This window comes from Echiichthys vipera (genome assembly GCF_963691815.1).
Source record: "Echiichthys vipera genome assembly, chromosome: 17".
Taxonomy (NCBI): domain Eukaryota; kingdom Metazoa; phylum Chordata; class Actinopteri; order Perciformes; family Trachinidae; genus Echiichthys; species Echiichthys vipera.
Window position 1 is genome coordinate 11,625,519 of NC_139842.1, and position 27,605 is coordinate 11,653,123.

Genomic DNA, 27,605 nt, shown 5'->3' on the forward strand with positions numbered 1-27,605 from the left:
TTTTCTAATCATCGCTCAGCCATAGGGTTCGAATTGAGGCTGAGGCTGGACCGCCTCACCCAGGATGGAGAGCCTGACTTTCAGAAGCTCTCCCCTCTTTTCCGGCCTGCATCTCCTCAGCTGCAGATCGCTGGTTCTCTTAAAACAGGGGGAGGCATTGGCCCAGATAGTCTGCAGATGTGACCTTTAGGTACACTTGAGTTGCCTAGCTGTGGAGAGGTTTTTGGAGGCAGTGAGCTCAGGTGAGGAGCAGCACAAAGGTGTCCAAGGGCACTCTTTGGCTGCATCAACCTCCAGGCCGGGGGCGAAGGGAGGCTGGCTGGAACGTGCCCTGCCGCAAGCCGGGCGAGGATGAGGCGTTTCCTAAGCAGAAAGGGCCGCTTCTCCCTGCGCCAGAGCAAGTCTGGGACCCGGAGTGCATCCAAAGATTTCTGTAAGTCTCATTCTCTGAATGGTTGTGTTTACACGATGAACTGCTTCAGCTGCTTGAGGTAAGATTAAGAGGAGAGCTAAAGCTGACATTGTGTAACTGGGTCGCAGGCTGGGGAGAATATGACAGGAAGAAGTCTTGACATCTTCGGTGCGAAAATATGTTCCAGCTCCATGTCCCATTCTATTTTAGATCAATAATCAGCTGCAGTTTGATGTTTGCCCAGCAAGCTGACACCACATTCGGTGGCTTTTTGTGAGTCTTTGGATTTGTTGTGTTTTATTCACTGAGCCACATCTCACCCTGAATATGTAGCCCTGTGCTCCAGTAAGATCTGATTGAAGCAGATCTGACAATTCAACATTTCTTTGCAAAGTCTTTTAGAGACTTGTTTTGTTACTTTTCTTACTTCCTGTCTCTAATTTGGTCTTTCTCCGTCCGTCTCATTGTTCCTGACTCCTCTGATCAGTTCCAAAAAGAAAAAAGCAGAGCATTTTGGTGTTGTTTGATGGATGACTGCACGCATATCTGCAGTTTTGTAACATATCTTACATCATTCGTCATATGATGAGACTAATTTAAATTTCCGTTGATGGGATTGGCAGTTTTGACTTTGAGTTTTGACTGTTGAGGCAAACATGTTTCATCAAATGACTTATGTTCAAGTATTTTCTGCTTTTACACAGTAATGGGATTCTTTGAAGTTTCCAATTCTGCCATATTTATTGTAAGTAGCCTTATAATATAAATGTAAAAAGTACAAAGGACAAGAGGGCGGGCACAAGTGTCGTGGATTTTCGTTTTGTGATCTAGAGTATGAAGTGGTTTTGGTCAAAAATCTTAGGGGACTGACCGATCCCTACAATGTCCTACGTATCTCTGACATATTTAGATGGCTGTTAGATGAGTGGGGATGAAGTCAAGTGAGTCATTTGGGACATGTTCTGCTGCAGTAGAATGAGGCCAGTGACCAGGGGAAGGCCAGAAATTCATGTGAGCTCCATCAGAAATAACCTCCTTCACTCTATTCTCTCCTTTTAGTGTCATTCAATTTACAGAAAAACAAATGTTTTAATCTAAAAATGCTTTTTCATATGACTTGTGTCCCTTTATATCTGTGGCTTAATTACATAGACCCATGTACCTGCTGCTACAGCGAGCAGCTCTATTATTGAGATGCCCTATTTAAACCAATGGACCGTTTGACCTCCATTTCACAGCTCACAACCTGCTTGTCTGTATGAGCAGCTTGTACCAGATTAGCAATGTCCGTACATGCTAATATGACATACTGTACATATCCTACAAAAAGAAAAACATTTCACCTCCCAATTAAAAACCCATAAAAGTCTAAGTCAACACACTGTTCTGGATGCCCTTTGACACTAAGCTCCTGCCTTGTTAATGTACTAGCCTTTTCTAAGTTTTATCTCCTGTCTATCCTCCAGATCTCGGCCTCCCAGCCACCAATCAGAACTGGCCCGAGGCGTTTGGATTCCGACTGGGTGGCACTGGGCCAAGCTACATCCTGTCCGTGGTGGAGGGTAGCAGTGCCTACCTGGCTGGCCTGCAGCCCGGGGACCAGGTGGTGGACATCGAGGGCCAGGACGTGACCAACCTCAGCACACCGGCACTGGTCGCTCTGGCTCAGACCCTCAAGACGGTGCCACCCAGCATAGGAGTGGTGTCACGGCTCGAACAGGTCAGCTGACACCCAGTAATCCACATTTTGTGTTTTAAATTGAGGAACAAACACTTAAAGGTCCCATATAGTAAAAAATCTATAAAGCATATAAAGCAGGTCGAGGTGCTATATAAATACTGAAAATATAAAAACTCTCAATCCACAGAGAAATGCACACAGCCCGTATTCAGATTCAACTATATAGGTAGAAAGCTGCTATTGGGCCGTTACAGAGATGACCAATCAGAGCAGACTGGGCTGTTTTGGGAGGTGGGGCCTTACAAAGACGGATGCTAAAACTTTCAGCGTTTCATACAGAGAGCTAATATAATATATAATATATTTCAACAGAAAAATTGTTTGTTACATTAAAGCATGTAAACATGTTTTAGTAGAAACCCAAAATTCAAGTACAATAACTTGAAAATTAGCTTAATATGGGACCTTTAAAACACACATTACATTGTGGTGAAGACAGCACTGAGGTGGCAACTAGACTTTTCACTCCCTCAGATTGACATCACTCCTGGCCCAGATGGCCGTTTCGGCTTCACCATCGTTGGAGACAGCCCTCTGATGGTGGAGGACTGCATGCCCAATGGTCCGGCTGGTCGCAATGGTTTGAAGGCTGGGGACTACGTCATGGAGGTCAACGGCATCCCGGTGAAGCATCATGAAACGGCAGCGGCCATGATCAAAGCGGCTCAGGGTCGACCTCTTCGTCTGGGTGTGCTCAGCATGGCCCGGCGGCCCAAGCGACTAAGCAGCAGCATGAGGGTGTTGTCGCAGAGCGGTGACAGCATCAGGGACAGTCGTGCACACAAAGCCATGGAGTTCAATAAGAAAGTGGGTGTGAAATAGAATTTGTGAATTTTGTGTTTGCTGCATTTTTATTTTTGATATTAATTCATGTCTGTGCATTTATTTACACGTGAGGTGGAAGAAGTGCTTGGAGAGGAGCCAGATGTGAAGGAACAGCTGTTTGAGGTGCTCAAGCAGTACGCCGCTGAGAGGGATGTGGAGAGTCTGGCCGAGGCCCTGCCCGACATCTTGATCACAGAGGAGCATCAGCAGCTGATTGACAGCGTCAGGTAGCTCATCAGTAGTTCAGATAGACTTCATACATCTGTGTGCATGTTGTGTGTGTGTGTCTTGTTTAGAGTCTGCCCGATTAACCAGTCTTTTAGTCCTTCTCGTGCTGTGATCAAAGAAGCCTTGTCAGATTAAAGAGTTTTTCTTAAAACTGTTTACAGTCTTTCTCCAGCCCGCGCTAACACAGACTTCTCTGTAAGTCTGCAAGTGTGTGTTATTAAATTCTGCTACAGTGGTGGCTTTACATCTTGTTTCAGTAGGGTGGCACGGTGGTGTGGTGGTTAGCACTGTCGCCTCACAGCAAGAGGGTGCTTGTTCGAATCTGTGTGGAGTTTGCATGTTCTCCCCGTGCTCCCGGTTCTCCGGCTTCCTCCCACAGTCCAAAGACGTGTTAGGTTAATTGATGACTCTAAATTGCCCGAAGTGGTTGAAGATGATGGATGATGAATGGATTGTTCGGAAGTAGCTGAGATGTTCATTTGTAGGGGAAGTTACTCTCCAATGACTACATAATCAAAACTCTAATTACATTTGTTTGTTTTGTTTTGGGTTGTTTAAGAGATAACCATAAAAACACGTATAAATGCTTGAACACCGTAACTGTAAGATATTAACAAAAACAGAGGAGCATGGTTGATAAACAGCCCAAGACGTTCCAACTAATCCAAACTGTGCTTCTCAATGATGGATTAACCTTTTTGGGAATGTAGAAAAACTTAACACTAAATCAATATCCCATCCATAATTTATTCCATTTTGCGGAGTGGGGTTATTAATATTCAACAACGCCAACTGAAATCCCCATGCAGATCATGCTGTGGCTACTGTATGTTGTACATTGTTATAGCATAATGATTATTTTTGAGAGTGCTTGTAAAAGTGCTCCAGGGAGGGTTCTAGTCCTGTGACCTACAGACAGTTTTCAATTTGCTTTTGTCCTGTTACAAATGTCCTTTTTGTCTTTTTTATCAGTGTGTGTGTGTGTGTGTGTGTGTGTGTGTGTGTGTGTGTGTGTGTGTGTGTGTGTGTGTGTGTGTGTGTGTGTGTGTGTGTGTGTGTGTGTGTGTGTGTGTGTGTGTGTGTGTGTGTGTGTGTGTGTGTGTGCTTGCGTGCGTGCGTGCGTGCGTGCGTGCGTGCGTGCGTGCATGCGTGCGTACGTGACAGAAACAGAGTGAGTGACTAGAGATGGGAAGAGAAGGTGGTAGGAGCTGAAAATAAAGAGAGATTTTGGTAAAGTTTTTATTTTGTTAGTCAGTGTTTAATGATGCCAGTGTTTAATGACGTCAGTGCCGTCCTGTCATTGTCTCCTCTGGAAAAAAACATCTAAATTAACACTAAACAGTTCAGCTATAGGATTCACTTCACAGCACAACCTTTATACAACAATAGAGGCACAGAGAGGGAGCAAAGACCACATACGACTAGCTCACCTGACTCCACGTGCTTGACTGCTGCCCTTGGGTGCGTGAATTGTCTGTTTCTTCCCTCTCAGGTACAGTACACAAGAGTATGATTAGAAATTCACAGCAGAATATTGCATTTCGTCCGCCTCAGCATTGAACGGAAAATCAAAACCCAAAACACAATACTGCACGCAGAGGTATCTTTTCCTCTCACTTTGACTTTCTCTCTGGTGGTCTCATTCTTTCCCATTTCTCCCTGTCAGCTGTGATGCACTCTTTGATACACTCACATTTTTTTTTGTGGATCACATCACTGGATGCTCTTTATTCCCTCATCTGCATACAGCTCTAAGCTGCTACTGCCAGTCTGCTGCTGCTGGTGGAGATATGCACACATGAAAACAGACTGCGTGCACACAGCACTGTTTCTCACACGCACATGCGTGCAGTCCTTGCTCTGAAGTTCTATGTGGGGAGAAATTATGAATTGCTGCCTCAGGTGAGTACTGAAAAACAATTTGGCCTTGGACATTTGCAGATTTTGTAACATGTAACTGGTCATGAAGTTTGTTTATAATTTATGATTGATCGTGATTGCAGTCTCGTACCAATCAATTAGCACTCTGTTTTTCCAGTGACTGGTTTTGGAGAGTCATTTGTTCTCCTTCCATTATAAACCAATGCTGTTGTCCAGCCATCTCAGTTTCCTCCGACACAGCTGTCTGCATCACAGCTTCGATAGCACATTTCCTTCCTTAGAAAGCTGCATTGCTTTGTAATATTTGTTTTGCACAGGAGTCCTATTAATTATGCATCTGCTGTATCCATAGAGGACTGTTTAGTCAACTCTCCCAATAAGAGCCTCAATCTCTCTTTAGATAAATCTATTTCAGATCACTGTACTTACCCATAATTCCACCCTGGTGTATTAAGTTCAGGTGTGCTATAACCTTGACAGACTTTGATTTTCAATGTTTCATTGCGCTGTCATCATTATCTGCGCTGTAATTTTGTGCATCATCATGTTCTTTTAATGCCACTTCGGCTGTGCAGCTCTCACTGTGAAAACGGCTAAAAGATATTATTTATATTCCAGGTTTTAGAGGAGCTCTTGATGTTTACTGCAGAATCTGATGAACATGTTTCTGTGGTAGGAGCCCAAGGGAGTTTTTGCTTCTGTGTCGTCCATGTGCTGTGCCTCAGGGCGGTGTTGGTGTAAATGGCTGCTGCTGCTGACAATGGAGCATCCCAGGCATCTGGGGAAGAAATGTAATGCGGAAGTTATCTGTTCTTGAAGAAATGTTCTTAAATGTCTCATTATCTATTGGATGGGTTGCCATGCAGTTTGGTACAGATATCCATTGTGCCCAAAGGATGGATCCTAATGAATTTGAAGATTCCCTGAGTTTTCCCACTAACGCCACTATGAGGTTGACATTTGTGGCTTTCAGTGAAATGTCTTGAAAACTTTAAGACTGCAATGAAAATTGGTAAACTCGTTCAGATTCCCTTCCACATGATGAATCAGAATAGCTTTGGTAATAACTTAACTCTTCCCATAACACCATCATCAGGTCCATATTTTTTTTTTATTTGTCCAATGATTTGTTTTGTAACTGCAAAGCTAATGACAAGCCCATCAGCCTCGGCTGTTCAGTGCTAATTAGAAAATATTAGCATACTTACACACTAAAAGATACAGATTGAGATTCTGCTTCCTCAATTTTCTTTGTTCTCTAATTTACTGCCCTATAGCTCCTTATCACAGTGATTCGAACAGTTGTGCGTGTAACCTTCCAGCGGCAATTGTGGTCGTTGACTAAGAGATTAAAAAAACAGAGATTGTTAGTCATGAGCTGGGTGCCAGGGTTGTTTGAGACGTGGAGAATCAATGTGTCTGCCGCTGAAGCCGAATCTCCCTTTTGTATATGCTGCCTGTCTTATACCCCCTTTTCCCCTCTCCCTCAATCACTGTCACATCCTGAAAGACACACACAAACACACACACACACACACACACACACACACACGAAAACTCTCCTCACACCGTCACCGTATTCTGATAATTAGAGGGCATGGATATGAGGTGTGCTTAACAGCTTACGAAGTGTGTGCTGCCTTGTAAAACTTGACCGGCTGGGCCACGCTACGCTCAGTCTGCCTCTGTCCCCTCGCCAATTTGCCTCGCCCTCCCACAGGATGTGTTCTATTTTTAAGCAGCCTACTTCTTTTAATAAATTCTCTCTTTGGTTTCTGATACATTTGCCAGTGTCAACTCTTTGGCTCTGAAACACAGGGGTTAGCAAGTGCTTGAACACTTGAAAGTTATGCAAAGGATTATGTATTTGGAGTGTCATTAGAGTCAATCTTGGAACATCTATTTGCTCTTTTGTTCACACAGTTCTGTAGTGTTATGGTAATTGAATGTAATTATAGTGAACTGAAAGCCTTTTGTTTGATATTCTATCTGTATATAGACTTCAAAGATATGAATTAATTAGACTAGTGCATTTTAAACCCAGAATGCAGTGCAGATTGTTCTTTAATTAGCATTATTATTTGAATAGAGCATGCTTGTGTCTTAAACCAATATTTTTTGAATCATTCAAGTCGTGTGTAGCGCTAAGCGTTCGGAGACATTTGGACAGATGTTGTCATAGTCGTTCCAACATGACTGTCAAAGTTTCTGTGTGTTCCCTAATGCACATTATTGGTTCAAACACACACACACACACACACACACACACACACACACACACACACACACACACACACACACACACACACACACACACACACACACACACACACACACACACACACACACACACACACACACACACACACACACACACACACACACACAGCCATTGTGCTGACCTGCCTATGAAATCCACTGGGGCTCTCCTCTATTCTCCACTTCTCTCCTCTCTCCCTCCTCACTCCTCTGTTCATCTCATTATTTCCTTCCTCCTCCACCGAAGGAAGAGAAGATTTGTCACTTACTACCTCTTACTGCAAAATGATGGATGCCTCAGTGACGAGGACTATGCCTTAACCGTGACCAAGAAGTCTACTCTGCAGTGACCCGGCTTGAACCTGCCTTCTTTGGAGGAAGAAGGGGACAAAAGATGGGAGCAAAGAAAGAGTGTTGCCCCAAACTTGAAGTTGGAGAACAGCTGATGATGCTACCTGAGGATGTTTTGGAGGAGTGGCGGGACGAGAAACACAGCACTTACAGTTTGCTCCCTACCTCTGTTTCATTCTCTCTCTTTCTTTCTCTGGCTGCTTTCCGAGCCTGCAGCAAGTGCTTTTGAGATTCAGGACATCTGCCTTTTTTCTCATCTTTCCCTTCTTCCCCTTTGTCTGGGAGAGTTTGTTTGCTCAAACTAGATGAGGACTCACCGAGATAGAGGAGAAGCATTTGCATTAACTTAACTGAGCCCAGGCACTTCCTCAAAGCCCCGAAGAGCCATGGGAAGGGATAGGAGTCTTTCCAGACGCTTTCGGTATGGCACTTTTCCTTTGATCTCCACAGTGTTCACTGTGCTCTGTGTTGTTTGTGTGGACTTGTATCTGAAGTTGTCCAACTTTTGTGTTTATCAAGTTTGTATTGATGCTTTTTTTTTTTTTACACTTTCTGTCAGCATGTATAAATATGAAACCCTACACTACCCCTGTATCTGATTATGGCATGATGAGAAAACTGTGAGATTTTAGTCAAAGGTAGTTCTACATCTCCAAATAACCACTTTTCATTTTGCTTTTTGAGGATTTAAAAAAAAAAAATCCCTGTGTCTACAGCTATACTTTGTGTTTGCAAGTTCATTACTCTGCCAGCTGTCAGCTAATCAGAAATTGGTCTGATAATTATGGTCATTGCAATGAGTTTTCCAGCTGATTACAGTTGTCATTCATCCCTCCGTGTGCTGCGTCCTTGATCCACCCCTCCTTCAGGCCTAATAATAGACTCATCTCGCCCTCCTTATAATTGAGGGCATCCCAAGGCCTACATCCAACTTAAATGGAGGAAATCTGTGAAGTTCCTGCTCACTTGTTTTGGCTGCTTTTCAAGATTTTATAAGTGAAATATTCTTTGACTGAGATCGGAACATGACAAAGATGTGTTGGAGGTGATGGTGATAAAGTTCATGGGAATCAATACAGATGTGGTTGTTAGAAATATGCAATTAATGGCCCCATTCTGTTTAGTTCCCCCCTTGTCTGAGCAACCATGGTGATGTATGAGTTGAGTTTGGGAAAGTTCTGTGGCCTACATCATCTGTAAGCACATACTAGCTTCATTCTCAATACATGCCCTGGCCTAGAAAGAGCTCTAGTTCTCCACTTTCTCTCTTTCCTTGTCTCATATTTTAGTGCCTATGTCTTCTCTGTCTTCCTTTCACCAACTTCCATCTCTCTCTTTCTTCGTTAATCACTCTGCTTACCTAGGGGCTGAGATTACTGAGTGTAGTATTAATTAATGTTGTGTTATGTCTGTAACTTGAGTTCTACTTTGCTATGCAAAACTCACCCTCAAGATAGCACTTCAGAGCAGCCTGATGTCACCGATGAGCACATTTCAGCACACCAGGGAAGTGTTGAAACTTTGCTGCATCAACACACCCAGCACTTAATCACTGTCACCTACATACACTACTTCCCTTGGCCTTTATTATGTATCCACTTCAGCAACAACCGTGGCCGGAAGGCATTATGTTTTCAGGTTGTCCGTCCGTCCCATTCTTGTGAACATAATATTTCAGGAACCCCTGGAGGGATTTTCTTCAAAATTGGCGCAAATGTCTGCTTGGACTCAAGGATGAACTGAATAGATTTTGGAGGTCAAAGGTCAAGGTCACTGTGACCTCATGTCTGTCCCATTCTTATGAGCGTGATATCTCAGGAACACCTTAAGTTTTGGAGGTCATAGTTCAAGGTCACTCACAAAAAGCATTTTTGGCCATAACTCAAGAATTCCTACACTAATTATGAACACATTTCACACAAATGTCTTACAGGAGAATATGATGACTTTTTATATCCAAAGCTCATCAAATTGTATCCATTACATTTGAGTCTGGACAGACACGGATGTGAACTGCAACTTAACTGGTTGGATGAGTCATACAATAGCAAGGCGATAATTCTAGTTTATATTGGTGTTGTCTTAGTAACAGGGCTTAAAGTACTTTGGCATCATGCCTGATTTCATTAGCATAGAGAGGTTTGAAATACTTAATTCAATACAGTTACTTCACACATTATACTTGACCACTGCAATCAGTGTTTGCGCTGTAAAATCATTACTGCGACTGCAAACCATTTGTGAATTCATCCTTTAAGAGTTTACTGACAGAACTAAGCTCATCCAAGGCCTGACAGATATGAGTGTATATCATCATCATCATCATCATCATAATTATGCTAATGATGAAGTCAGCAGGATGGGTTTAAGTTGGAGGTGAAACAAAAGGGTTGAAACAAATTAACATATTGCCAGATTCCCAGTTTATTTTCCAGTCTTTCTAATTAAAAAGTGTGATTTACAGATTTTAATGCAGCGGTGAGATCACAAACTTTTGAACATGAAACATTTGAACTGTTGGAGATGTTGCAAGTGGGTGTTGAGTTAAGGCTACAGTTACTAGCATTAGAAGCATCCGGATTGTGCTTCTTAAAGAGTGGCTTAATTATGACTTTTAATGTGATGATTGATTTGAATTCATAGCCTGTTGTTTAAAAGATGTAGTTGCTTATGGTATACGCAGTGTTTGGGTTGACTCTCAAGAAATCTACATGCTATGAGTAAATCAGCAGTTAACTTCCCGTTATGTGACTGAGATGTATGTGCACTATGACTCTACGCGGTGTCGGACAAGGAGAAATTGTAGAAGGGACAAACTGTACCGCTGCTGCAGTGCCATTGACCTAATACTGTTAAGGACAATTTCACTTGCAAAATACAGCCATAAATAAGTTGCAAGTGTGTCATGCTATAACTTGACACAAGACTTTGACGCATGGATTGCAAAGCAGAAAACCTGCATATATATATTAATATACTCTACTTCATTGTCCACTTCTGGTGTTAAATAACAAATGGGTGCAATAATCCAAACATGTTTAATAAGAGACTTATTAGTAACTTGCATTACTGAAATGGTGACTGTAGGGAATTCATTATCTTTATGTATGACAAGCCCATGCTGTATTTGTGATTAGCTGGGAGCGGTTCAACTTGGATTTCCATCTGTTTAGTCTATATGACCTAATTTATAAATCAGTGCTTTGTTACACCTACGGACGGATTTCTTCCCAGGTTTTATTGGATCAATGTCACGGCGTAAGAGATGGCTGTAATTACAGGTGTATTTTTATTTTTATTTTTTGAGTCTGTGCCTGTGAACTTTAGTGAATCAGATTTTTGTCTAGGTAAGAAAACTCCAGAGGTGAATATCTGGTTGCTTCCCATCATCTTTGGATTGTAAGATGTGTAGTTGTGTAGATATGTAGCTCTTAATTCAAACCCGAAACTTACTGTGCATTTTTATTAAACGACCGAATCATCTAATCCTTGCCTCCTGACAATGTTCCCCAAATGTACCTGCAAAAGGACTGTGACAGCTGTGAAACCCAAACTGCACTGCTGAGTCTTATTCTCTACAGCACTAGTTTGAGTTTTGCTGTGTATCTCGATGCACACTGGAACTGGTGCACTCTGAAAACCCAAAGCACTCTTTTTTTCCTCTGCACAGTGGAAGTACCCAGGAGATCAATGATGAAGACAGAAAGATAGAGAGAGGCTTGTGCTGTGTGTGGCAGCATCATTTTGTAGGCGGAATGGGAGGGAAGATATGCGAAATAGAAAAAGGGACAAATGAGGTGTGTGTGCATGGGTGTGAGATGGAGGTTTGCTTGTATATGTGTACGCAGAACGATCAGATAAAAGAGAATGAAAAAGGGAGAAGGCGTCCTATATTTAAAGGGAAATCGCAGCCTACAACACTTTTCACAACAATGATTCTTCTATTTCTGGGTCATTATTGTTGCTTTGTATCTTTCTTGTCCTCACAGATAATTGGCCTAATATAAACCTCACGCAGCAGACAGCACAGCTATAAGGGAGTTTAATGGGAGTAGACTTTTAAAGCAGAACAAAACATCTATGGTAAATATCGGTTTTTAGGAAACGGAGAGAAAATTCTTCTTTCTCTATAAGACCATGGAACTGTTCATACACACTGAGAAATCTGTCATAGAAGAGGCAGCGATTGCAATTTTTACATCAAGACAGCTTAAATACAAGCTGTCTTCTTTACAACTTTGATGTCAGTGTTCCTTGTCGTCTCTCCAATCTTAATTTTCTTGACTGGACACTTTCTTTTCATCTACATGCATGTACATGCGTGTGGCACACCAAACACACTGGAGGAAAGTGGGTACACAACGCAAGTAAGCGAGGGTGTTTTTTTTTTTCCTTTTTAAGAGGCTAAAGGCATTGGGAGTTGATTATGGGAGGGGAAAATAACACTGGTAGGGGGAGAGGAGGATTTTTTTCCCCCTCAGAAGTGGCTCTGGCTCTGAGCTTCCTCCTTTTCTCATATTAGCAGGGAGCCGTCACTGATACCGAACACTTTTACCTGCAGCTGCTAATGTGACAGGACCACACAAACAAAGCTTGTCTCTAATCTCTTTTATTCTCTCACACATGCATTTATGCACACACACAATCTCTCTCTCTCTCACACACACACACACACACAAACTAATATTGGACCAATCCCTTCTACCTGTCTCAGCCATCCCCTGAGACGATATGGACTGAACTATTTTTTAACCAATTAAGTGGATCCTGCAGCTGGAAGAATATGTAGTCGGAACAAGAATCCCTTCTTTTGGGATACTTTGGACGATGGATGCTGAGAGATCAGAAAAAAGAATTAAGGGGGGATTTGACTTTAATGCTGCTTTTGATGCAATTTTGGTGGTATGAAGCTCTCCAGTAAATCCTTTTTCTGAGTTTGTGATTGATAACCCCACAATGTTTGCCAGGATCTTCATTCCCAAGAAGCATCGAGAGCGTTTTGACGAGGTGGTTTCCCAGAGCCTGATGAGCCGGCTCAAAGGGAGGAGCTTCAGCGACCCTAGCCGTAGCCACCTTCGCCGTAGCCGGAGCGAGGATCACCCCGAGCGCCTGCTGGTCTCCACCCGTGCAAGTTCAGTGCCACGCACCCACGCAGAGGAAGGCGTGGTCCCCCCTGCCCGCGGCATGCGCAAGACCACCTCACTCATAGCTGGGCACTCCAGTGGCACCACCACCAACTGCAGGTCTGTATTAAGTGGTATAATACAGATTTTTATTTGTCTTTTCTTTGCTCATTCTGTCTTCTCTTTGTTTTGGCCTTTTATCATCAGGAGTCCCATATAGACTGTTAGTTGTTGAAACATAAACCTACCTATAAACCTACAGACACGACTGTTGTTCTCTTGCATCTGCCGTAATGTTGTTTCCTGTTGTGTCTTTATAAATCGAAAACAGTTTATTATCTGCCTAGATTGAAAAAAATAACTCACATTTATCAGGTTTAAAGAATGTTTAGCATAAACTAAACAACATGATCACAAACATCCTATCACAATCTCCTTAGATTACAGGAATAATCTAATCTCTTCTATGACTCTGGTTTATGAGGACGTTTTGCAGCATTTATTGTCCATATTTAAGTGGGGTCGCTCATTCAGGATGGGAATTTAAAGTAGAATATGTTGGCCAGTTTGGCTCTAGATTAAACTGTAATAATTGTGTCATTGCAAATAACCTTTTTAACAGATCACAGCCCAACACTGTGTACCATGACCTTTAGTGATTAACGAAATTCTACCACCCTTATTTAAGTTTGTGTGCATTATGTCATATTTATTTAGTCTAACAAGGTTGGTAACCCATGCATTATTTCATTCTAGGAAACATTTTATATATATTAACCACACAAATTTAGTGTTTATTCTCCTTAATTCATAGGCCTTCTGTTTATTGCTCAGTTGTGCCATTAATCGAAGCTCAACTTTGTCTTTTCAGGACAGTGAGAGTGTGTAAGGGTAACACGAGCTTTGGCTTCACTCTTCGAGGCCATGCTCCAGTGTGGATCGACTCTGTTATCCCTGGTAAGTAAAAAAAAATGTGTTAGTTCATTATAATTATAATTATAAATTTGTGTGTATTTGTAAATGATTAATCTCTTTTAGATGAGTACTTTTGGTCATTACACTGTAATAACACTCTTATTATATTTAACTTAACTTTAAGTGGTTTTCTTTTTAAATCTTCGAAATCTAATGAGAATAAATCAAACTGTAAGTCTCTTACTCATTTTCTGTTCTGCAGGCAGCCCAGCAGACAAGGCAGGTCTAAAACCAGGAGACCGCATCCTGTTTCTCAATGGACTGGACATGAGGTTGAATTGTCACTCGCATTAACTTTTCTTTGCAAATTTGTGCCCAAGCTCTACACAAAACCATGCAGTTCATAAATAGAATTAAATCGAAAGGGATTATATTTGCAGGTAAACATAAATATGGTAATACTCTTCCCCTGTGGAAGATGTTTTGTTGTTTAGTTGTTGGAGGAATGGAAATCTCATGTCAGATGGATTTGGTGGAAAAAAACAACAGTTTCCTGAAAATAGCTTTAGTTAAAAGACAAACGATGACAAAGAAGCTCTGTGGAGAATATAAAACGTCTTTATACACCAGTACATGCACTGTTTCATTTCAATTGTGGGATTTTGAGCTTCTTTAAAAAAATTGCCACATGCAGTTAAAATGCTATTACAGTGTGAGTGTGCATGTGTTTCCATATGTACCATGTGTCTGCCTGTAGGACCTCCTCCCATGAAAAGGTGGTGTCCATGCTCCAGGGCAGTGGTGCGATGCCCACTTTGGTGGTGGAGGAGGGTCCACCTACTTTCACCCTATCAGAGCAGGACCTTGCAGGGGGCGGCATTCCCACAGAGCGTGCCCGCTCCCCTGTGTTCAGTTCCCTGCAGTGGGTGGCAGAGATTCTGCCGCCCAGTATCCGGGTTCATGGCCGCACCTTCGGACAGCAACTTGAGCACCTGCTGACCATCCAGGAGAGGTACACCATCTGCAAGGCTCTGGAGAACTTCTTCCAGCACAGGTAAGCAACGGGTAGGGAAAACAACTTGGAGAAGAGAAGGCGGAGTGGGGTGAGAGAGAGAAAGAGAAAGTCAAATGATGGATGTGAACATGTTTATATTTTTGTACTGTTGTCACTGTTATGTGTTTTTATACTACTCTATAATTGGTATATTATACGATATATATATATAAAGGGTATATATACGGTATATATATAATTTAGCACAGGGCGCAGTAAACCAAATTGGCTCCAATGAGAATAATCCAAATATTTATAGGCAGTCACAAATTCAGGAAAATGAATTATGTTTGTAAATGTATGATCACAACTTATCATCTAAATCCAGTGATTTAGATGATAAGTTTGGGGAATTTAAAAAAGACTGAAGAGAGATTAAACATTATGGGTCAAGCTCCAAAACACTGGATCTATATCCTGCATTTCCCAAAATGCAACCATGAGAGACATGTCATCAGACCCTCCGCGCTTAATGAATGCATTTCAAAGATTGTAAGGCTTTCTGTTGTAAATAGTTTTTTTTAACCTTGAGCCACAGACAACATGACACAACTGTCTTCACTATAGAAATAGAATTAGAATAGAGTTCCATTCAAGTCAATATTGTAGGACGGTTAGAGCAGCAGCTTTTTTTTTATGTACCATTGCCTTTGCAAAGAACTGTGAGCATTAGAGCAGGCTAACTCATTATATTTCTATTGTGAATGCGCAGTACTGAGAACCATTTTTCTTTCGAACTAGTCAAATGAGAACGGAAACAGTTCAGTGTCCGTATTGGATATCGCTAAAAGTGCCAGCTAAATGAATTGTAATGTAATGTTCTATTTCTATGGTTTCACCGACTTAGTAACAGACCTTGTGATGAAGTGATGAGTATACGTGCCTTTGTGTGTAAAAAAGTGCCTCGTTAGTTTTATTCTAGTTTTCTGCATACATGGGTGATAATACCCTCAACTTCTGACCTCTGATTGGGCAGTCAGGCGATCTCTGTCACCTTGCCTGTGTTTTCATGGCAACAGGAATGTTGACACTCTGATCGTGGATGTGTTCCCGGTGCTGGATACTCCAGCCAAACAGGTGATCTGGCAGTTTGTTTACCAGCTGCTGACATATGAGGAACAGGAGCACTGCCAGAGCAAAATCTCACGCTTTCTTGGATACAAAGCACCAGGTGCGTGCACACATCTGTTCTTTTGATGTATGTGCCTTTTGAGGTCTTTATGTGTTTGTAGGAGGTTTGCATGTGTGAGATAGACGCTGTCATGGGGATCTTTAATTCTCTGGCTCAATAAAGTGCAATCAACTCAGGTGCTGCAGCCCTTCATACACCTTTGCCTCTTCCTCTGCATTGCCAATATGTGTGTGTGTTCCAGTTCCGCCACCACCACCTCCTCCTCCCCCTCCTCCAGAGCCCGAGGCTGCCCCTGAGCCCCACCGACGTAGCAGCTCCATGAGGGTGACAGGGACCACGTACAGGAGCAGTGTGAGGGGACGTAGCTCTGATGACCTGGTCATTGGCACACACTTGGGCATGGGTATAGAACTTCATTATCTTCATTATCACCCATAACAACAGTAACACTTCAGGACACCACAGGACACCCTGTATTCCTAAAACTATCACTGTTAGTATTTTCAGAATTCACACTATCCTCCTAGTGTGTCTTTATTATTTTTTGGTAGAATCTGTTTGCTTTTGTTTCATGGGCCAGTGTGACTCATACTTGTTCAGTACATACTGACTTTTCTGATTTTATATACTTTCCATGTAGCATAATTCGCTTGTTTGGTTGCTCCTTCAAGAGTGCCTGTTCTAACTGCAGCCAATTGTCCCAAATCAGCCCAAACTAACATCCTAAAAATCTGCCCAAATCTGGCAACCATATATGGGCCAGAGCTAACCCAGCTACATGATTGTCATAGGTTTCCGTGCAGAGACAATGCTGGAGACAGGGATGAGGTTGGCTCCAGGAGAGAGACAGTCAGGAGATGGTACTTCCCTTCCTGAGACGCCGAACAATCTCACCAATGTACGTACCAACATCCTCACGGGAAATACAAGAGAGGGAGATACAAAATATTAACGTAGGACTCATCATTCACCTCATGATTAGGACAACTCTCACTCTGGTTTCTTTGTACATTCCCACCACACAAGCTGTCAGCAGTGTACGCTGAACTGGAGAACATGTATTCAAGCAAGAGGTCCAAGTCTCTGAAGAGTCGTCCTCCTCCGGGCCCCGAGAGTTTGCTGGATCTGGAGCCTCCCTCGCGCACAGCCTCCCCTACAATGCATGCAAACACAGGTAGCTGAAAACATTAAATTACACTTATGCCATAGCAGCTGGAATTTATCTGGCTATATAAAATGACTACCATCCACATGTTGTGTATATGAGTGTCTTTAGTGTCAGAGAGGGAGGATTACAAAATGTTAAAAAAAAAAAAAAAAGAGGCACTGCAGGGCAGAATTCTTTTTTTTAAATAAATCCCATGGTAGTCAACCCAGTTCTGACTGAATATCCTTGAATTTTAGATTGATATGATTTTTGTGATTTCATGTACATCAAAATAGAGCAGAGATCTCCTGAAACAATCCATTGCTTTTCTCAGCCTGGATTTGTTACTAAGTTCCTGTTTAGTTTGTCCGTGAAGACCTGTGTAGGGAGGTTCAGAGCTGGCATCATACACCTTGATACAAAGTATTTTTGAATTTAACATGTTGCCATCTTTGACTTGGTTTTGCCTATGACTTGTCTTACTACAAGACAACTGATCAGGTTGCAGGCTGCACATATCCTCAATCTTCAGGATATGGTGATGGTGGAAGTGGAACTAGAAAACACACATTTGAAGACCCCCTTCAATCAAAACTGTGTTTTCTGCGATGGTTAGCTCCTCAGGGAGACGTGTTCCAATTACCTTTTGTGCGAGAACTTTCTCCAAATGCAGAATTTTTCATATTTTCCATTGAAGAGGGAAAGCGTCTTGCAATGCACAGCAACAATGTGTTACATTTACTTTATGAAACACAGGGCACTGTTTTAGATTGAATGGGGTGGTGAGGAATTTCCTACAGATTTTCTAGAGGGGAATGTACATAGAGAGTAAAGAAACATTGCACTTTACATGAAGCTTTACATGATTTCTCCATCATTATAACTGTACACTGTATTTACCGTCCTTATCTCAGGTAGCCGTAAAGGCCCTCCACCCCCTACATCCTGGCCAGAGCCTCTCCCCAGCCCCCCTCAGTCCCAGTTCTATTCCTCAGGGCTGACGAGTCAGACCAGTGGTGAGTCCAACCCCTACATCAGCCTGGACAGCCCCCCTCCATCACCCCCAGAGCCCACCGACTACCCGTCTAGCCCCCCAGCTCACCGCAACAACAAGCGACGTTACACCTTCTCCAAACCACCACGTTCAGAAGACACAGATCGCTTTCTGGATGCACTGAGCGAGCAGCTGGGGCAGAGGGTGGCCCTCATCGATGATTTCCTGACTCCGGAGAATGACTATGAGGAGGTAAAGTCACTGTCACATGAAGTCTGAAAACTCATTATGAGGTGAAATTGCAAAAGCATTACCTGATAATTTGACTACTATTGACGTTAAGATAAGATTAAACACAAACGTGCACATATTCAGATGTTATCAGTTATCAGTATAACAACCTGAATTACTAATTTTTTACTTGCACATACTGCACCTTACTTATTATTTTATTACTGCTCCACAAAAGAAAATCTAAAACAGTAGAGAAGCCTCAGGCAGCCTGTTAAAAATGAAAATGGATGTAAATAAAATAAAATATCCTGGCGGCGGAAGGGTCGTATATAAGCTATAATATTCTTGTGAAAATATAATGATCTCTTCTGGCGTTAGCGGATTAATTCTGCATGGTACACTGATTCCCTACGGTGTGTTAGCCTTGAAATAGGACAGACCCCTTGACACACATACACAGACAGAACGGGTACAGGACATACTCTCCAAACTGCAAAATAAGTGGCAAAGTGAAACCCAAGATTTAGAATAAAAATCAACTTTGAGAATAAATTGCAATACAAATGGCCTCACACCCAACATGTTTTTTCCACAGTATGTTGTCCTGTATAGTATTTCAGTTTTGTGCTCCATTACTTTGACTTCCAGAATATCATTAAAAAAACAATCTGTCATCCAAATGTAAACAAAAGAGCAGGCCCACCATCAACATGTAAAACATCCCTTTAAAAACTGCTGTCATCAGCCAGTTAAACACATAACAACTGAACGAAAACTACACTACTTTTGATGAGCCTATACAGAGGGAACTTCAAGGGTAGGACAAGGATATGTCAAAAAACCCTATTGTAACCATATTTGTACTTGCAAAGACATATAGCCAGGTGATCCTGTAGAACCTGTCCAGTTTTAAAAGACAATCATATGTATTTTAAGGGTTGACGCTAAAAAAAATCCCTTCTGTTGTAGTAGTAGTTGTAGTTACAAGTACCACTTTGAAATTAAAGGTCTAATGAAGTGTAATTGGTGTTAATACCAGGATATTGTGCAGATGGGCTTCCCAGATGAGGAAGATGAGGATAATGAAGATGAGTTGGGGGTGGACGAAGATGAAAATGGAGGATTTGTGCCCCCAGAGCTCAGTAGCCCGAGTGATGTTCAAAGCAGCAGTGGAGAAGAGAATGCCTCCTCCCTCACCTACTCTTCCTCCTCCGACCACATCCCTCCGCCCCCGATGACCCCTCCGCCTCCACCGCCTGTTCAGTTCAATGACCTGCCACCTCCCCCTACCCCTCCTGCAGCTGCACAGACTCAATCTCAGCACCACCAACAACAACAGCAGCAGCAGCAGCAGCAGCAGGTGAGCTACACCCCTGAACAGTCCCCAAGAACATATGTGCCCATCCGCCGGAAATCTGGCCCCCCGCCCCCACCTCCACCCCGTAGTAATCCACCACCTAAAAGGCTCTCCTTACATAAAGTGATGCCCACAAGAGAGGACCTTCAGGTCCACGCTACCATACAAGAACTAAAAGCCTACCAAGAGCAACAAGTCTACCAGGAAAGACAAGCCTATGAGGAGCAACAGGCCTATAAGGAGAGGCAGGCGTATGAGGAGCAGAAAGCCTTTGAAGAACAGCAACTGTTCCAAGAACAGCAGGCTTATAAGGAACAACAGGCCTATCAGGAGAAAATCTTCAAGGAGAGACAGGCTTATGAAGAGCAGAAAGCGTATGAGGAGCAAAAAGCCTTTGAAGAGCAACAGATGTACCAGGAGCAACAGACCTACAAAGAAAGACAAGCATATGAACAGCGCCAAGCCTACCAAGAACAAAAAGCATACGAACAGCGTCAAGCCTACCAGGAGCAAAAAGCTTATGAAGAGCAGCAGGCCTACGAGGAGCAACAAGCATATCAAGAGCAACAGATCTACCAGAGCCACCACTCGATGCCTAACCAGCCAACGCAGCAGAAAGCCCACTCACCCCTGCCTCTCCAACAACTCCACCAGTCCTTACCGCCACTCCCCTCTCCAGACTCCACCCATCACCATGTTAACCATCCTCTGTATATGATGCGCCAAGCACAGCAGCAACAGGCCCACCAGAGTCATCACCACCGCCGTCTGTCCCGTTCAGCCCCACCTCCGCACCAGCCACCGCCCCAACCAACAGCCCACCCCAGCCAACGAGGTCAATACACTGAGGGCATCTACCAAAGCCATAAGGGCATGAGACCCCAGGCCCACCATTCCTCTGCGGAGATGCTCCACCAAATGCACCAAGCCCCAGCCCATCATTCCTCTGCGGAGATGCTCCATCAGTTGCAACAATCCCAGGCCCACCATTCCTCTGCCGAGATGCTCCATCAGTTGCAACAATCCCAGGCCCACCATTCATCTGCTGAGATGCTCCAGGAGATACAGCAAGCCCATGCCCACTTCTCGTCTTCAGAAATGCTCCACCAAGTGCACAAAACAAAGGCCCATCATTCCTCAACGGAGGTTCTGCACCAAGGTCCCCAGATGCAGCAAATGCAGCCCCATCACTCGTCGACCGAACTTCTCCATCAAGCCCATCAGATGCATCGGGGACAGCTACACCACTCCTCCACTGAGCTGCTCCATGAAATGCATAGACCCCAGGCCCACCACTCCTCCACAGAGCTGCTCCATCAAGCCCACCAGTTGCACCAAATTAAGCCCCATCACTCCTCCACAGAGCTTCTGCATGAAGCCCAGCAGGAGCCTGCCTGCTTCCCTGTTCAGCTGAACCGGGACAGCCACTCCCATCAGAGTCGGAGAAGTCTTAAAGGTTATCATCAGACCCAGGTCTCACCGCAAGGGAGACACCAAGAACAACAGATCCACCAAACCCATCACCCCCAGCCCACCAAACCCTCTCCCCAAAGACCCCACTCTATCCAACAGACCCGCCACCACTCCAGCTCTCCTCAGATCCACCACATCCATCATATGACCCCACAGCCCCCTCCACAGGACTACCAACACCAGATTCACGTCATCCACCCTCCCCAGCAGCCTCACAGGCCTCAGCCCCTTCTCTCCACCTTTCAGCCGCTGCAGCCACACCAACCCACCCTCTCCACTTTCCAGCCTCTGCCCCAACACCACCAATCCAAGCATCAAGTCCAGCCCTCCACTCAAGCCCCCCGTCCACAGTCCCAGCCCTCACATCACATGCTACAGTCGCAACATCAGTCCCAAACCCAGTCCCACCAAAAGCAATCCCATGGCCAGGGCCAGCCCCAGTCTCTCCCCCACTCCTTATCTGACCCTTCAGAGCACCTGGAGCCTCCTCCACCACCACCCCTACCTCCACCCTGCTCCCCTCCACCCTTACCCAGACCTTCGCTCCCCAGGATGGACTCCAACCACATGAGTGTGAAGAGGTTGCGCTGGGAGCAAGTGGAAAACTCAGAGGGAACTATATGGGGACAGGTGAGCTTTGTGGGGTTTGGACATGGGGAGAATTCCAAATGCAAGCTAATCCAACAAGAATGAAATTGTAATGCACCATTTTTGTCTCCTGTAGTTGGGAGCAAATTCTGACTATGACAAACTGCATGACATGGTGAAGTATCTGGATCTGGAGCTGCACTTTGGGACACAGAAGAGCTCCAGTGAGTACAAGTGGCTGTGTGCATATCTGCGGTGCTTTAAATGGAAGCCCAGCTGAAGATCATAAGATGTAATCATGTAAATAATTCTGGACTCATCTATTTTAATAAGAATGACACCATGCATCACTATTTCTTAACTCGTAACTTTCTCTGCACTGGAGTGTGATTATTTAGCGATTAAAAATACAGTATTTCACCCCTGAATTATATGTCCACATGATCAAAAAAAACAAAACAACAACGCATGAATCCACAGCTCTTTTTTATCAAATCTGTATTTCTCTCATTTTTAGCCATAATTGGGGGATCTTAGTTTATTCTGCACTTGTACTCCTTGTAATTTGCTATAATGTTGCTGCAAAAAAAATAAAAAATGTACACAGTCTTGATTACCACTTAACTCTCGGTTTTCTACTATGTACCACCATAACATCTGGGTGTTTTACTAACACCAATCCCATTTTTAGTACCTGTTCCAGAGCTATCCCTCCTGCCAGAAACCCTCAAGAAGAAAGATGTTGTTGAAATCCTGTCCCATAAGAAGGCCTACAATGCCTGTTAGTATAAAATGGTATATTATAATGTATTTTCATTAGCCACTAGCCCAGATCATGGGCTCATTTATGGCTCAGAATTAGGAATCTCTGTTTATCTTCCTTTTAACCTATAGCCATCCTGATAGCCCACCTAAAGCTGTCTCCTGGTGAGCTGCGTCGGGTGCTGATGAACATGGTTGCCGATAGGTTGGAGCCAGACCACATCAAACAGCTGCTGCTGTATGCTCCTGATGCAGAGGAGGTCAAAAAGTATGAACCTTACAGACAGGACCCCAGCAAACTCAGTGAGCCCGACCAGTTTGTGTTGCAGGTACAGTCCTGGCAGGGTGTAGACGGGGAGGGTTGGTTGTGTGGATTACGTGCGTCTGTTTTCGCTATTTGTTTTTATCATCAATCCCTCTTTTGCTTGTTGTGTGTGTTCTTCATCAGATGTTATCAGTACCAGAGTACAAGACCCGCCTGGAGAGCCTCCTCTTCAAGTGTTCTCTACAGGAGAAGACGGAGGAGTTGAGGGGAGCGTACGATTGTCTCTACAAGGCTTCGATGGAACTGAAGACAAGCAAGAAGCTTGCTAAGATACTAGAGGTAGCCTGCTCTTCAGTTAAGTACATTAAAACGGAAAAAACATGTGTTGTTGTTCATGTAATAACAACCTGCTCCTATTATGATGACATAAACTGCATTGTGGGAGATGGTGTTATCAGATAAACAGTAAAGTGTGTTGACAAAAGCATGCTCAGTTTTCCATGAGTAAATATGAGCAATAAAATAATATGTTGCAATTGAAACAAATACAAATCTGTAGACAAATTAGTTGTTTTAGAGTGTTACAGTTCTGCTTGCCACATTCTGTCTTTGTTTAGTTTGTGTTGGCGATGGGGAACTACTTGAATAACAGTCAGCCTAAAACCAACAAGACCACAGGCTTCAAGATCAACTTCCTTACAGAGGTGCATCATACACTAATCTGTATTTAAATCACTGTGAATAAATGTCTTTGGTTTCTTGCACATCATATTATGCTCATAAAGTGAGTAACTTCAGTGTGTCCTCTGCAGTTGAGCACAACTAAAACAGTGGATGGGAAGTCGACATTTCTACATATTCTGGTCAAGTCGTTATGTCACCACTTCCCTGATGTGTTGGATTTTTCCAAAGATTTAACCATGGTTCCCCTTGCATCCAAAGGTAGACATATTTTCCCATGACCTCTGCACCATAGCACCATGAATGTTTGTCACTGGTTTTAAGCGTACTTTCCTTCTCCATCTATGTGTCTGTAGTAAACCAGAGGACTATCACTTCAGATCTGAATGACCTTCAGACAACCATCCAGGACATTCGCTCAGCCTGTCAGAAGATGCCTACAACTGCTGAGGACCGCTTTACTGTTGTCATGAGTGTATCCTTCACAAAAGTGCCAAAGTAGGTTGATGAAAAGAAACAACTTTCGTGGCCCTTGACTCCAGTGTTTGTAGAACTTCCTGGAAAACAGTCATCCAGCTGTCCAGTCTCTGGAGTCCCTGCAACAGAGAGCTTTGGAGGAATTCAGCAAAACTGCCTCTTACTTTGGAGAAGACAGCAAATCCACAATCACTGAGGCCTTCTTTGGTATCTTTGCTGAGTTCATGGGCAAATTTGAGGTAAGCAAGAAAGAATCACGCATTCATTTATTAAAATAATTCCTGCTGTCCTGTCCTACCTCTACAGTGTTACAGTCAAAACTATATGCATGTTACTCTCTCTCTCTCTGTAGTTGTTTCCAAACTATTTAACATAATGGTTTGAAAAACACTTGAGCTCCTGGTGCACAACTTAAATGATTGCAGATAAACATCCCTTATGAATACCTCATTACTTCCTAGATTTTCTACTCTGCCAATATTTTGTTTTTGGAAAGGCCCATGCAGTGATTTTAGTAATGAGCACAGTCTGCATTTCATCAAAGATGTAGAGAGAAAGTCTGACAGGCTATGGTGCTACATCATTAATGAGATACACACAGTAGCAGGATCAATACGTTGAGTATTCAGTACTGTGCTGCAGCCTAACGGCCCTGTTCGGGATAAAGAATTTTCAAAAACAAATTTGGAAATTATATATTTATTTTTAGTTCAGCTCAATATAAGCATCACATTCAGATTTATGCAATTCACATTGAGTTTTTTACAAGCAGAAATTGTTGAAAGTAATTTTAAAGATACCATATTGTAAAAAGTAAGATTTCCATGTTGTATGATTATAAAGCAGGCAGACTTTAAATGGGCCATCAGGACTTCTGTATAGTTGTGATTTCACATCTATACCATATATATGTAGAAAGTGCAGTTACTGTCATTCCCCGGCTGCGGTGACGATGCAGAGATGCTGAGGGTACAGATGCGTAAGACCCGGAAACACTGACCAATCAGAGCTGACTGGGCTTTTTTGAAAGGGGGGCTTAAAGAGACAGACAGAGGTTCAATACTGGTATATTCAGACAAAGCAAAAATGTTCTGTAGAAGCCCAAAATGCAAGTGTGAGTCTGAAAATTAGCATAATATTGGACCTTTAAAGTGTAATTCCGGCACAAAAGAAATCTGTGAAAGTCACTAACAGCCGGTTGTGGCTAACACTGATTAGCTTGGGGCAGTACGGTGAGGGCAATAAAACGTCTTTTTTAACCACTAATACTGCTCAAAATAACACCAAACCTCTGCAGTAGCATGATAAGACTCTCTACACATAAAACAAAGCACCAACAAAGTAGTTCGCAAACCCGGAGTTTATTAAAAGAGGGTTTTGAAAGACTCACCAACTGGCCCCGGTACCAGCTCTTCTCGTAGTTAAGTCCATTCAAGTTGATTACCAAATGCAATCCAAAAGGAAAGAGCCCATTGGGGCTTTATTTTATGTGTAGGGACTCTTATCATGCTGCAGAGGTTTGGTGTTATTTTGAGCAATATTAGGGGTTAAAAAGCCGTTTTAATGCCTTCACCTTAATGCCACGAGCTAATCAGTGTCCGGCTATTAGCGACTCTCCAGGATTTCTCGATTAAAATAGTTTTTACACAGAAAAACTGTCTCAATAGCTTATTTGATGTATGTAAGTGCCGAAAAAGACCATGGGATGATTTTGCGCCGGAATTACACTTGGTCACTTTCAAGATCAGATTTATTGTAAAGGTAATTTCAGGGCTCAAATTCTTATTATACAACATGACAACATATTCCACAAAAACAAAGTCATAAGATTGATGTGAGCTTATAAACCCTGTTGTTTTTTTACCACAGAGGGCTCTCAATGATCAGCAAGCTGCAGAAAACCGGAAGAGCCCCAGAAGTCCACGACTGGCCTCCCCATTGGCCTGGTAACACACGTCACACACATGGAGATGACTACATAGTTAATACAGTACATACACATGTACACAGACACATCTGTATTCTATATATACATGCACAAACAAACACACACACACACACACACACACACACACACACACACACACACACACACACACACACACACACACACACACACACACACACACACACACACACACACACACACACACACACACACACACACACACACACACACACACACACACACACACACCACTCAATGCACTATTTTGAGCAAAGAACATGGTTTTAATGTGTTATTGGTCAAATGAAGGCTGACATGAGGCAAAAATAAATGTCTTTTGCATCAAAGATGGACAATTTAGCTTTATACCAGTGGTATAGTATTCTGTGTATGTACTGAGTTATTGTTCAAGTCTAAAACTTTACTGACTAAGACTGCTACATAGAAAACAACTTTTTTGGCCGTGAAGTTATCTCTGCTATTTGAAAGACAGTTACTCAGTAACATGCTGTAGTTGAAGTTTTCTTTGTCTAAGCCTGAGTATACCCATGCTATTACATTTCTACGGTTTAAGCTGTTGTATATCCATGAATAAGACATAGATTTAGATAATTTTATCCTGAAATAGAGATTTAATTAAAATGCATTCACATTCTCATGGAGGTTGAGAAAAAATCCACAAAAGCTGTTTTCCTATTACTTTACAATGTTCTGTATTTTTGTAAGCCGCCCACCACACTGAATGTAACATGAGTTCTTTACTGAAGTCTAGCTTATTTTCTGAAGTAAATAGTCATTGAAATCATCTGTCCTGATGACAGATTGTTTCATTTACTGCTTTTTATCTATGCCTCACTGTCAGCAGATTCTCAGTTGTGGTCATATGATTTTTTTGTCTCTAAATTGTTTTGTTCTAACTTTTGATGTTATTATCATGTATATATGATTCAATAAGAAGTTGGTATTTACTATTTGTTTTTATAAAAGTCAGTTTTAAATGTTCCAAGGATAATTTGTAAAGTCATTAACTCACTTATTATACAGTATGAAGTAGAAGTGGGATTATGTGGAGCTAACATCGGGCAGGGTGCAATATATGAATGTTTAGCTGTGTTCCACTGTTGGATAATATACTAAATATAATTATTCGATATGAAACTAGAGATATCTTGTGTTTGTATTGTACAGTATGAAAGTGAATATAAAGACAACAGATACAGGATGCTACGGTATATGAAGCTCTTTGTTACTTTCACGTGTTAACCAAATATGTCTTTGATGGAGAACAGCAACCTTTGAGGACAGCAATGTCATTAAGTTTTGTGTAGCAGATGCAGCATTTTACATACAAACAGTTAATAATACAGCTTCTGATGGGATATTTTTAACAGACAGGGCAAATTCTAATTATCATGTTAAGTGTGCAGCTAGTAAAAGCTTTGTTTTCTAACAGTTCAAGTTGTTTTTCTGCTTAAATTACAGAATGTAAACCTCTAAAGCGTTACTATCCATTTAAGGCCCATAAAGTGTTAAGTCTGTATTTTGTATTGTATCCTAACAATGCTGATAACTATAAAGGGTGGAATGGAATCTGCGTTTGCCTTCATGTCTGTGTTTTTAAAATCTTTGAAAAACAATGAAAAGGGGGTTGTCTTACAGGTAAATAATGCTGTATGCACTAGTGTATTATTGACAGGACAAAGGAAGTCACACTTGTTTCTACATTTCCTCCAACTCTTATGCTGTAAATAACATCAT

General features: G+C 42.5%; 1 protein-coding gene across 1 annotated transcript; it reads left to right on the plus strand.

Moving 5' to 3' along the window:
- Positions 1 to 351: 351 nt before the first annotated feature.
- On the plus strand, positions 352 to 25,849 carry grid2ipa (glutamate receptor, ionotropic, delta 2 (Grid2) interacting protein, a; the record flags this gene model as incomplete). The annotated part of the gene is made up of 23 exons (XM_083930650.1): positions 352 to 433; positions 1,879 to 2,132; positions 2,628 to 2,960; positions 3,051 to 3,205; positions 12,665 to 12,940; positions 13,692 to 13,781; positions 14,002 to 14,067; positions 14,493 to 14,789; positions 15,809 to 15,960; positions 16,163 to 16,324; positions 16,713 to 16,819; positions 16,948 to 17,095; positions 17,983 to 18,314; positions 19,336 to 21,756; positions 21,851 to 21,938; positions 22,406 to 22,495; positions 22,609 to 22,805; positions 22,925 to 23,080; positions 23,359 to 23,445; positions 23,554 to 23,683; positions 23,779 to 23,897; positions 23,974 to 24,138; positions 25,769 to 25,849. 23 exons carry the CDS (start codon positions 352 to 354, stop codon positions 25,847 to 25,849), a joined length of 5,988 nt encoding a protein of 1,995 aa, XP_083786776.1.
- Between the last annotated feature and the right edge of the window lie 1,756 nt (positions 25,850 to 27,605).